Source organism: Phyllostomus discolor, chromosome X (assembly GCF_004126475.2).
Source record: "Phyllostomus discolor isolate MPI-MPIP mPhyDis1 chromosome X, mPhyDis1.pri.v3, whole genome shotgun sequence".
NCBI lineage: Eukaryota > Metazoa > Chordata > Mammalia > Chiroptera > Phyllostomidae > Phyllostomus > Phyllostomus discolor.
The window spans coordinates 17,595,079-17,608,562 of NC_050198.1; the positions used below are offsets into that span (position 1 = coordinate 17,595,079).

The following is a 13,484-nucleotide window of genomic DNA, read 5'->3' on the forward strand; positions in this document are numbered from 1 at the left end:
ACATTGCTTTCTAGTGATTGCTCAGTTTTCATTTCTCAAAATGACTCATGTGAGCAGATGGCTCCAAACACCTGTAAATCACTTCTTTTTTTTTTTTTACCATATTTACTTCCTGAAGGAAACTTCTACCTATTGCTTCACTAACAACAGCTTCTTCACTGAATCTTCTCCCCCTGACCCTGCAGCATTCAGTACCGTCTAGCATTAGCCGTGCCTCCCTAATCTTACCTAGTTCTACTGTGCCTCTGGTTTCTCCTCTGTCTTCACAACCTCAACAACTATCTGTTGAGAACCTACCATGCACTGAACACCTTCTATGAACTGGGAATATAATAATGAGCCAGAAAGACAAAGGCGTCCTAGTTTTCTTAGCCCACAAAGACTTTGCCATAGCTTTAAGCAGACTTAGTCATGAAATGTCTCAGTCTCTCCAACTGCTGGATGCCCCCTCTGTTGGGCACTACCGGCAATGAATCTGAAATACTATCTTGACATCTTGCTTATTCTGTTTTCCGCCTCCATCAATAAGATCCATTTGGGACAAGGTGACATTTAGGCCATGGAGCAGCTAAGATTGCCTACAGAGGTGGGGTTAGAGGAAAGAGGGCTGGGAAAGGGACGTAGAAAAAGTCCCAGAGTTTGTGTCAGAGTGTGGAAGAAGGGCCAACAGATTACGCCTGGTGATCCCCAAATTTCTATTTCTAATTGAGATTCTCTCCTGACCTCTGACTTATATCAACTGTCTTTGATGTCTACTTGGATGCCCAATAAGCACCTAAACTCAACATGTCAAAACTAAACTGACACCAACCTGATACCCTAACCTATCCCTTCTGCAGTTTTCCACATTGTGTAGTGAACGGCAGCTCCACCCTTCCAGCTGGTCACGTTAAAATCTTTAGTGTTATCCTTCACTCCTGTCTCTACCAACAAACATGCAACTGGCCACAAAATCCTATGAGCTCTACCTTTAGAATTATCCAGAATTTTTTAAAAATTTATTTTTATTTTTTACAGATTATTTATTTATTTATTTTTTAGAGAGAGGGGAAGGGAGGGAGAAAGAGTGGGAGAGAAACATCAGTGTATGGTTGCCTCTCGTGTGCCCCCTAGTGGGGACCTGGCCTGCAACCCAGGTATGTGACCTGACTGGGAATGGAACCAGTGACTCCTTGGTTCCATTGCAGGCCAGTGCTCAGACCACTGAGCCACACCAGCCAGGGCTAGAATTATCCAGAATTTGACCTCACTGCTTCTCTGATTCAAACCACCATCTTCACCTTGGGTAATTGGAAATACGAGTTTAGTAATAGTGCTTTCTTCATATGGGTGTTATGATTACCAGGAGTTACCACAAGTAACAAACTGAGAACATGTCCTGGCACGTGATAAATAAGTGGTAGCTATTATTATTGTCCACATTCCAATTATAGTCAAAGCACAAATACTCAAGAACTTTCTCCTCTATAAAATTACTCTCCATTTCTGCTTTCTGCATTGCCTTCTCCTCTTCATCAATTCAGTTACGCTCATGTCTTATGCTATGTATTTTGGCTCGATTATGACTTTCCTACCTGCATTACTTTTGAACTTGTTTGTATAACTATGAAATGTGTTCTCGATTAATGTTACAAATTACCAGAGTGCAGGGATCATGTCTTGTATTTCTTTTAGAGTGTAAGGCACAGCATTAATAAGTATTTGTCGATTTAAAGTGCAAAATTAAGTTGAATCTCTGAACCTTAACTTGTCTATGCAAATGTGATGTGCACGGAATCACTGAACCTTATTGATACATTTTTCTTGATCCACTGAGATAATCCTTCAGGTCCCCATGGGTGTTGGGAGCTATTCAGCTACCTCCCCACTTATTCTATTTTAGCGGTCATTTAACTGTTAGAATAAAGAATGGAATAACAGTCTCCCTGCATTTCCAGTCTAAGTTTCTCCATGATTTCCGCCTCTGTGATTTCCTCTCAGTACCTCCGATACCTAACAATAGACAAAGTCCTTCATTCAGAGGTACTGTATTTTGCCATGTATAACACGTACCCACATTTCTGTGTGCATTATACACAGGATTATTATGCCCATTATTACACCCATGGTATGTAATCATTATACTCATGTATAATGTGCATCCTTATGTTTCCCTCAAAACTTTGGGCAAAAAAAGTGTGCATTATACACAGCAAAATACGGTATGTCTGTACACATTTCCCAAATGGCACAGAACATCAACAAGAACAACAAAAACAAACAATGCAAAGCTGCACTCCACTGCTCCGAGTGTTCCTCCGAAACAGTTCTAGTCCATCAGCACCGACTAAACTGAAAATGATTTCACAAGGCAGTTGGTGAAAGTTACATTTTGAGTTGAGTTGTGCACATTGTCTAAATCATTTTACAGAAAATCTTGATAGAAAAATTGGCTCTTGCACACAGTAACTGAGTCGTGTCAAAGCAAATGCTTTTCTGTTCATTAAAAATTAGACATATGATGTTCCATGTTTCCAAATTTTTTAGAACTAGGACACTCTTTTAAGTCTTACGCAACTGAGCAGAGGATGGGCAAGTAGGTTTTATGGGGAAAATACAAGGAAACCTAAAAATCTGATTACTGCTAAGGAATGAAATCGAAAATGTGGACAGGATAGGTTTTTTTCCCTGAGTTTCATTGGATAGCCCTTTTTCCTATTAAAATATACAATCATGAGTCCCGTGTTATTCTGATAAAGACTGAAAATCTATTATGAGTGATCAAGCAAGTTCATAAATAAGTACTCTACAAGACAGAATGCAATTCAATCTGTATAAATTAATACAGATGACAGTACACAGTTTGGGGAAAATGGGGAACACATTTGGTCGTATTTTCCCATTTCAGAAATGATTACTGCTGCTGGTGTTGGGAGAGCATGTTTTCCATCATGTGTCCTACCTGAGAGATCGAAAAGCAAAACAACTGCTTCATATAATTGTTCTAAACCCAAATGCATGAATTTAAGAAAAAACAAAACAAAAACCATGATATAGGACAGGGGTGTCAGACTCATTTTCACCGGGGGCCACATCAGCCTCATGGTTGCCTTCAAAGGGCTGAATATAATGTTCGGACTGTATAAATGTAACTACTCCTTAACTAGGGGTCAGGAGCTCGGTGCTGCCTCTGGGTAGAAACAAGGTGCCGACCTGCATAAAACAAGGTGGAGGGCCAGATTTGGCCTGTGGGCCTTGTGTTTGCCACCTGTGATGTAGGAGTAAGACCCTAACACCCTAAGACCCTACCTGATTTCCTTACTGTTTTGGAAGTCCCATGGATTTCCTTCATGATGAGAGCATGCTTTAATCTTTTGCTAAGAGTCCTGGCTGGTGTGGTTCAGTGGATTAAGCGCTGGCCTGGAAACCAAAGGGTTGCTGATTCAATTCCCAGTCAGGGCACATGCCTGCGTTGCGGGCCAGGTCCCCAGTAGGGGGCGCGTGAGAGAGGCAACCACACACTGATATTTCTCTCCCTCTCTTTCTCCCTCCCTTTCCCTCTCTAAAAATAAATCAATCTAAATCAATAAAATCTAAAAAAAGATCTTTTGCCGAAGGTTTGGCAAATTAAATTTAGGAATCGGCAGGAGTTAGGGTCAATTAATTATATGTGATTTACAATACAAAGTTCTAGATTTTTTTCCATATTTAATGATATACATTAGGACTCAGAAATAACCAGATGTGCATAAAAGTCACTCTATTATATTGAACTATACACAATTGCCAATATTTGAACATTTTGACCTACATAATATGAACTCATTATGTTCAACTGAATGTTATTATAGTATTAATGTGTCCATGATTACCAATTTAAGCAGGAAAATGAATACAGACTGGCTTTTCTAAATGTCAGAAGAAACACAGCAAAATAAATAACAAAAATATATCTCAAACTACAAGAAAAAAACACACCACTGATTAAACCATTCTTCACTTAGAGCTTCAGTGCTTTTAAATATTTTAAGACACAGTTCTGAACTTAGAACACAGAATTTTAAATACCGACACAGAACTAGAAAACATGTAATTCAACATATCTCATTTAAAACCAAACTCTAAACAACAACAACAACAAAACCAAACAGAATAACTAGAAAACAGCATCCTATTCTTGGTAAAAGCCACAGTGCATGGGACCTTGAAACAATTCAGAGTTTGCATTCCTGTACCTCAAAAAAATATTAAAAAGTGACTTATTTATTTGGGACTTAAAATCAATAGAAGAACAGAAAATTGTACCTCGAGTAAGTAATATGGAGTTTTGGAAATACAGTAAAGGAATATAATTGAAAGTATATAAGATTCTCCAACAGATGTTTTTGTGGAAAGCAAACATTTTTTTAGCCGGTGTTCATTTTCTGCTTTTACTTTAAACTTTTCTTTTTACCTTTAGGCTATTTGCTAAATCTGGAAATAGCTTTATGTATATTTTATGCTATTGTTAACATTTTAGTTAAAGTTTTGTACGTACCAATATGCAGTTTTATGAGGTTTACCACATTCTTAAAGGCAATTTGTGTTTAGGATTATTTGCATGGACATTTAATTAACCATAATTTTTGAGATGTTGAATATTTGATGCAGGAATGCGAGTTTTAAAAATCTTAAAATTTATATAATCCCATGTAATTTCGTTTTCTCTTCACAGTAGTACACTGAGTAGGTGGGCACAAGCATTATCACTGATCTAATTTTAAAGTTATAAAAAACTGGGACTTCAACATTTTATGGGACTTGACAAAGGACACAAATATTAAAAGTCAGATTCAGGGTCTAATCGAAATCTTTTAGGTTCAAATCCTGTGCTTTGCCGACTTGCCTACGACTTGTCATAACCACAAAATGCAAGCTCAGTCCCTGGGAAAGATGTCACTAATATTTTCATTACATGTGGGTTTCCCACCATACACTTTCATAGATGACTGGTTTAGAACTCAGTATACACAAACCTATACCACATGTCTCTGTGCTGGCATCTGTGTGGAGATTGCTAGAATTCACGCATCTCAATGATTTAACTCAATATAATGTGCAAAGAGGCTATTTCATTTTCTTTTTTCAGCTTTGGGACTGACAGCAGATTAACACTACTGTGTCCTCTTTGACTGCAGAGTCCATATTACAGTCCACTTACCGGACTGCCATTCAGTCATTTAAGTCATGTACGCTGCGTGCCTGCTCAGTGTTAGGTACTGTTCTAGGAGTTGTAGATACAGTAGCAAACAAGGCACACACGATGCTATTTTTGTCTTCCTACGGATCCTATGTATGATAGATGCCGGTCTCCACAGAGGACAGGTCAGAGAGAGTAGATGACTCATTTACAAACTACTGCAAATGGGGAAATCGTATCTTCTGCTGCCGCTGACTGAGTCTCACCATTTTAACAAATGCGGCGCTCCAGTTCCATGGCTACACACACACTCAAATGCATGTGTGTGCATTTTTCAGACAACCCTGCAGTATTGCTTTCACATTCGGGGCTCTAAGGAGTTTCAGCTAACAAAAACGCCTTGAGACCCATTGTAACTTGGTTAACAGAAAGGCACACCACTTCCATTTCTAAGAAAAAAGAATTATAGCAGCCTATTAGTAGCTGCTGTGACAGCAGCCATTGGGGAGTAGATCTATCTTAACATTGAAAACACGAAGTTGGAGTTCCAAAGACTCAAACTCTAGGTCATTGTCACACTCTGGAATTTGTCTTTATCTGACAGATGAAGGCAACACCCTATAGAAATCTAATTCTCATCCTCTTGGTGCCCCGTCTGGCTCCCAGGCAGTACATTAATGACAGACCGAATTGGGGAGAGGGTTCAATCAAAAAGCATTAAAGTACTTATTAATTAGATTTTCCTGAGCTTCTAAAGAAGTTTTTAAAGTTATTTTTAGTGGCTCTCTGGTAACTTGCCCTTTAGATTTTTTCTTCACGGCTTATGGTCCACATGTGAAAAACACTCCCTAAACACAACTATTTATTTTGGCCAAAACATTCTCCATGGGAGGATGTGTTGCCTTTGAATAAAGAACATCTGTAATTATATGTCACGGCTCAAAAATAACGGCATTATAATTGGTCAAAGAAAAGCTTGACTAGTTCATGAAGTGAAGGAGAGCCTCCCTGCAAACATCATCACAAACGCAAAATTTCTACCGGTCTCCTGAGTTGTACATGCTACTGGGCAAGTTTCTGACTTCCAGAATTTATAGAATGGGGATTATCAAAATGGTCTGGCTGGGAGAATGGAAGGGGTAGCGATGAGTTCTTTTTAAAGTACATTTTAGCAGAGGTAGGAGTAAGCTGCAGCACGGGAGTCAGAGTAGGTAGGACAACTGCTGGGCCTGATAAAATAACCGCAGAGAGAAACAATGAGTAATTTCCTATAAAACAGACATGGATTAAATACAAAGGAAGACTGTACCAAAGCACATATAAATATGAACTGGGCATGACTACAATGCAGTAAATATCTATAATCTCTTCACTATAAAGGAAATGAAAAATGAAGTACTATAGAAATGACTTAAGTAGGATTTAAATTTCAGTGAACAGATTAAGATTTATAAAGTGATTCACAAGTGTAAATAGCAAATTAAACAAATAAATCCCCAAATCATAAAAACAGTTGAAGAAAGGAATTATATTTATAACTGAATAAATGTGTTGGCTGAAAAATTTGAATGTTTCCTTAGAGAAATCACTAAATGATTACATTATTCAGAATGTTATATATAATCCAAAAGATCACTTCTTACATTATGGTAATACATTAATAACATTCCTATTTTTCTGTGCACCAAACTATTCTATTAGAAAATTTATGTGGAATTTAAAAAGCATTTGTAATCAAAACCTGCTTTGACGTTTCATGTGATCCATAATTATTTAATTTAGAATAATTGCAATATCCCTTTGTAGAGATATAAATTGGTGAAAAATCTAACCCTCTATCTTGCATGCCCCTGTATTACAATGTGTCCAGAGAGTTACTCTTTTATTTTCTTTTTCAGATTTGTACATACAGCACCTTCTTCCATTATCTTATTCCCCTAATTTCAGACTGGAAGAACAATCCATTTGCACATGGCCTAAGTCTTGTCCCCACTCACGTGATTGGCGTTATTAAACATGTGCTTCAATGCAACAAAACACATTCTAAAGGAGAGAGATTTTGATCATGCTAATAAGACCTCCAGGGCCAATACTTCACTCCCTTCAAGGCAAGATGAGTATGGAAGGCACAAAATATCAATGAGAATAAATCTCACATCCCTCAAGGGACCCTCTGCCAAATTCGCAGGACACCCCAACATTCCTGACCCCCGAATCTACTAGGAATGGGTCTTCATACAACTGCGCTCAAGTTGCTGGCTGAATAAACAAAGAAATCTGCTAGCTGCACTTTAAAACCATTTCCAGAATCTAAAATCCTCTCTTTACCACCCCAGTCCACACCATCCGTATCTCTTTTCCAGCTGTGCTTGTTTTGCTCTTGATCCCCCACAGTTCTCCTTGCAACCAGTGCATAAATCAGATCATGGCACTCATTTCCTCTTAAAACCTACGATGGCTTCCATCCCACTCCAAGTGAAAGGTAGTTTCTACAATGGTCCCCCAGGCCCTCCACAGTCCGGACATCCACAGCCCCTTTGAACTCATGCCCTACCACCCTCCCAAGCTCATTCTGCTCCAGCCACCGTGGATTTTCTGCTGTCCGCTGATCAAGTTAGGCACGCTCCTGACACGGGGGCCTTCACACTGACTGTTTACGATGCCCAGACAGCAAGGCTGACTCCCTTCCCTTCTTGCAGCCTTTGCTGCAATGTCTTTCCACACTATTCACAGTCACGATCACAACCCTTGCCATCCCAAGGACCCCTGCCCCTCAGTAGTCCTATTCGCCCTTACGCCACTCTGTGCAGTCTGGTTTTCATCAAGCGTTTCATGTTTTTTTTAAAATAAAGATTTTATTTAGTTACTTTTAGAGAGGGGAAGGGAGGGAGAAAGAGGGAGAGAAACATCCATGTGTGGTTGCCTCTCGCCTGCCCCCTACTGGGGACCTGGCCCACAACCCAGGCAGGTTCAATGATCAACTATGTAACTAATGTTATTAACTTTTTGCATATAAACAATCACAATAAACGGCTTCATAATGCCAATGTTGATTTTGATGTAAGAATAAATATTACTTAGCCCCAACTGGTGTGGCTCAGTGGATTGAGTGCCAGCCTGCGAACTGAAGGGTCTCTGGTTCAACTCCCAGGCACCGCACATTACCTGGGTTGTGGGCCAGGTCCCCAGTAGGGGGCACAAGAGAGTCAACCACACATGGATGTTTCTCTCCCTCTCTTTCTCCCTTTCGTTCTCTCTCCCTTCCCCACTCTCTAAAAATAAATAAATAAAACTCTTTTAAAAATGAATAAATATTACTTAAGTATATGTTCCTCATTCATCACTAGTTGTGCCTGAGCTACTTAGTGTACCAGGTATGGAATGAAGACTTCCATGTATAAATAGGTATTTATCTGCTTGGTCCTTGTCAAAATGATTGGGGAGCTTCCCAATTCAATACATGTATGAAAATCACGTGTTGTATTAATTATATTCTATCCAGAAAGGAATTATTTTAACTTATCACACATTATTTGTGTTATATTGCACTTGCCAGAAATATGCATGTTAAACAACAGCAATAGCTACTACAGCTCTATAATTTGATTCATGCAAATCTGTCAGGAATAAAATCAACCACAATTTAATTTCAAACCTTCCCAACCAGCAGCTGTACAATTTATGCATTCCTTTTCTATTTTTACTACAGGATAATGACAAAGATGAATGCCTTTAAGAGGAAATACATATTCATTGAAAGACTGGGATCAAAACTATCCCCCTTCAGAAAGCCCGCAAAGGTAGGAAGCCCATTTGCCTGCTGCGGGAGATGTGTTGGGAATGAGATGGAATCATGCCCCAAACTACATCTAATGAGGGTTCAATTATCCAGTTAAATTAAACCTGCAGTTGCTTTTCACAAACCACAGTAATCAATATCACCACAATTGGTGTCAGCTACAATATTATTAACTATATCTGGAAGACCGAACGATTAACTACGAGTGTAGCCAGAGACCCATCATTCTGAGTGCACCGTGTTAAGATGTATGAAAACAAAGATATTCCATTGGCAACTGAATCAGTTTAGGGTCGCTGCTCCCTTGACCCATATGTCCATGAACATGGAAAAGAATGAATATTAGCTCATTAGCCATGATTTACAGGTTGAATGACAATGACGGACTCACGAACTGTGCTGTCATGAGAAATCAGTTCCTGTGAATAATGTCTCCTGTCATTATTAATGTCTCCTGGCATGTCTCCTGTATCAATTGATAGGGTTTCTTTCCTCCACTGTACTCATCAGCCATTTGACTTTTACTTCAAAGAGAATGAGAAACAGCCCGATGCTAAAATGGATGGAGTGGTTCCAGAGAGCTCTGCCTCTCTCACTGTACTTCAGTGCCTTAAGTTTACAGCTTTAGTTGATATAATGTAAGATATAAAACTCAAGTCACTTGGATGGTGCAACTCTGATCTCCAAAACAAACAAAGAGCTTTATCTATTTGTAGACTTATGCAGATAAATGTGTGATATGGCATGAGCTTTCAAAAAAATCATTTCAAATATAAAAAATACTTTGGCTAATAGGCGCTGCTGAGAGCAAACTTATTTTCTGTTTATAATTTTATGCTATTTGCATTAGAAAATACCAAGCTCTGGCTACACTATAATATTTCATTTTGAGTATAAAGTGTATGATCACAAAAATTATCTTGAGACACGCATTATTATGGACATTTCCTTGATGCTACATTCATTTATCTTCAGATACTTCCCTCTAAAACTCAAAGCCTATTTCCTTATCACGTTTCGCCTTACTTTGGAATTCAGAACTTGTAGTTGGTGGTTTGAGAAAAGGTAGATCTGGTTGGTGGCCTCTCCCTGGTACTTTTATTAAACAAAATATTTTTTCGCTTTTTATTCAATTAGATTTCATATAGTGTGTGGCATGAATACTGACACTAATTTGAAATTGACTATGTAAATTTAAGTAGAAAATATAAACATAAAACAACGTACAATAGATACACTCTAAAACCTTATCCAATTTCCCCTTTTATAAGAAAAGACAGGCAAGTAAGGTATCAGCTGGGAATAAACCGTTCAACTATCAAAACTCATTTTTTCATGCGCACCTTCTGCCTTGAATGAATGTATGTCAAGCCATTATTTCTGTGTAGTCCTTTGTTTTAGTAGCTCCCTCAACATGAAATACTAAAAAATACCTCTGTGAACTTACGTTTTTCTTTCCAGCCCAGATTTCTAAAGCTAACCATCTGAAAAGTGTTTTAAGAATTCCATGTGCAAGTCAAAATGCCTTCACTTTACACACTTAAGTCAATTGTGTTGGTACCGCCACAGATTGGTGTGATCACCTTGTGAAATCTAAATGAAAGTGCTTTGCTTTTACCTTCAGAGACTCCTCTTGTTTAAAGAGATCTTCATAATCTTTAGCACAGAGGTCAGGAGCATTGAGAAGCTGTTCCACTTCGGACAGAGCTTGAGAGACATGAGTGATCTCAGTGAGATAAGTAGAAGGCACATAAGAAATTTCCAAAGGCATGTCCTCGGTCATCACCTTCACCGACTCTTCACGGACCGTGTGCTGGTATAGATATACAAAAGGACAATTCTTTTAGCTTCGTAATAATGAAAAGACCTCTCTTGAGTTTATATAGATTCCAGATTATAGCTGACAGAGGGCTGAAAGTAGATAAAAATGCACGATAAGTCTATCAAAAAGGTTATTATCTATGTACCCTCTCCTTCCAAAAGTGTTAGGACCTTTTATGTTAAGAGATACATACACATTAGTACCATGAATATAAGGATGAAAGACCAAGAGCCATAAGGTCATGAGAAGGGCAGTTTATCCTGAGAAAAGAATCATTTTAAAAACTGGTTTATAAACTGTAACTTTAAGGTTCCTTAAAAACTTGGTGTAGAGTAGGATGGGGGTGTCTTCATCTGTGGTATTCATACAAAAGGAACTTTTCCTATACCCTTCCCCCTAATCTTTTTTTAAAAGATTTTATTTATTTTTAGAGAAAGGGGAAGGGAGGGAGAAAGAGAGGGAGAGAAACACCAATGTGTGGTTGCCTCTCACGCGCCCCCTACTGGGGACCTGGCCCTCAATGCAGGCATGTACCCTGACTGGGAATCGAACCTACAACCCTTTGGTTCGCAGGCCAGCACTCCAATCCACTGAACCACACCAACCAGGGCTCCCCCTAATTTTGATTGAGGTATTGAATACAAGAGGGGCAAAGTGCTCTTGGCTGGTATGTACTCTACTATTAAGCATCCCTCTCCTCCAAATTCTAGGCATCAGGTTGTCTCTCTGATGCTAGTTTCTTAGGAAGTTAAGCTGCTAATTTAGGCATTAGGTGAGTAGGCCTGAGGGGGGAATTCATATTGTAATAAGAACTTCAGAAACCCCGAACACCTAGGGGAGCAGCAGCCTCTCCTCCTGTACCTGTGCTTTCCTACCTGGCATTCAAGGGCTACATGTGATGGGCACTTGCAGCTCAGAGTCCCTTCGGACCTGGCCAGCAGTGCCTCTTTCCCTATTCCTTATAAGAGCAAGAATACATTCTATGTGATATGCAAATTCATAAGGAGAGATGGCCTCTGCTCTCTTCTGCGTGCAGTATGGGGGGGGGGGCAAAGTAGGTTTACAGTGCTGAATACATGAAACACAGGCTATTCTTATATTATCATTTCTTTATCATTGTATTCTTTTTTTTCCATATGAACAGGTCTAAACCTACTTTCCCCCCACTCTGTATAAGCAGCAAAACTCTTGTAATTGAAATTAGTTTCCTAGTAACTTTGCTTTGAATCAACCCCCCGCCCCCTGCCTGTTGATGGGATCAGCTGAGGGTTCGGTAGGCCTCTGGTGGAGTTCTGGTGACAGGCGTGCTAACACAGTCATTTATTATGGCCTGGCCTTTATGACAAAACCATCTTCACTCTGGCAGTAGTGTAATTAAATGGCGTGTAGGATCCCAGACTGAAGCCACACAAGATGAGTGCAATTATAAGCTGGTCCATTTATGCATTCTTTTTAATTTCCCACATCCAGGGTTCTTGTGCTCCATTCTTACATAATATAAAAATGACATAATTCTAATTTAGATGTCTCATCTACTTACAGCACTGCAAATTCATAGCATTACACAAATTAGCTTAAATGTGTAATGATACCTTTTACAAAGTTCGGCTTAATGTGCATATCATAACCAAATACCTGACACACATTCCTTCATAATTAATGGGATGATAATCTACATGCGCTTCTAATTTTCCATTTAAAATCATATTAGACTTTGAGGCTAGCATTTGATGAGGACACTTCATAGGCTTAGCCATAGATTTTTTTTAATCCAAATTCTCAATTTCTTCATCTTGAATCAACTATTTCACCAGGTAAGGAGAAAAATGAACTAGCAGGCTATTTGAATTTGCCATTTTCAGTAACACACTCGGCCTAACAATAACCAGTAGAGTCAACAACACAAGTCGAGCAAATTTACTGTGACTTTTGTACCTCCCATCAGACCGCTGACTATTGTTCTTAAGAAAAATTTCCAAGTTAATAAATTTGTCTTTCTTATTTGCATCGGTTGCTCCAATTCCAGAGGGATAGTTCTACGTGACTGGAAACAAGATATTTTTCTCCATAATTTTTATTAAATGGTACAATTACCTTTCTTTGTAATTGAATGCATGTTATATGTGTAAGTTGCTATAGAACAGTGGTTTTTGTTATTAGGGATAGAGTTTCTCTCCTGTATGTATGTATGCATGTATGTATGTGTACTGTATGCATGTATTTTTGTTTAACCAAAAAGAGTTGTTTTACAATGACCCATATTTTCACAATATTAAGAAATCATCTGAGTCTCATTTTTAAAAATTAGTGTGATTTTCCCAAGGTTTTGATATCCTATCATCCTTTTCTCCTAAATAGAAAATGATTCTAAGTTCTTTATACCTCCTTTCTATGTCTCTTTTGACATTTAGTCCTCTAGCTCTTCATTACCTACATTTGGGACACTCTCAGCTGTCTTAAATTCATATCGATGCCATATGTATAGTAAATATGAATTATAAATAGCAGGCAACTTAATTGAACCATTAAATACAATCATGAAAATAGGCATTGAAATTCACATTTGACTACTGCCTTGGATTTAATTCCCTAAAACACAACTTAAAACCCAAATCTGTAATTCTTTGGTGTTTGGGGGTCGTTTTTTATTTTGCATCAAGTTGAACATAAAAATGGCATTTATTTAAATAGTAATTAACTTTCAC

At 38.5% G+C, this 13,484-nt stretch overlaps 1 protein-coding gene across 3 annotated transcripts in view; it reads right to left on the reverse strand.

The window, feature by feature from the left end:
- The window catches only part of DMD (dystrophin), a 1,951,120-nt gene that overhangs the window by 1,105,845 nt on the left and 831,791 nt on the right, over positions 1–13,484 (reverse strand). For all 3 annotated transcript variants that reach the window (XM_036016633.1, XM_036016635.1, XM_036016634.1), the window contains one exon: positions 10,576–10,770. In XM_036016633.1, coding sequence (XP_035872526.1) covers positions 10,576–10,770 — 195 coding nt within the window. The remainder of the gene's footprint in view (positions 1–10,575; positions 10,771–13,484) is intronic.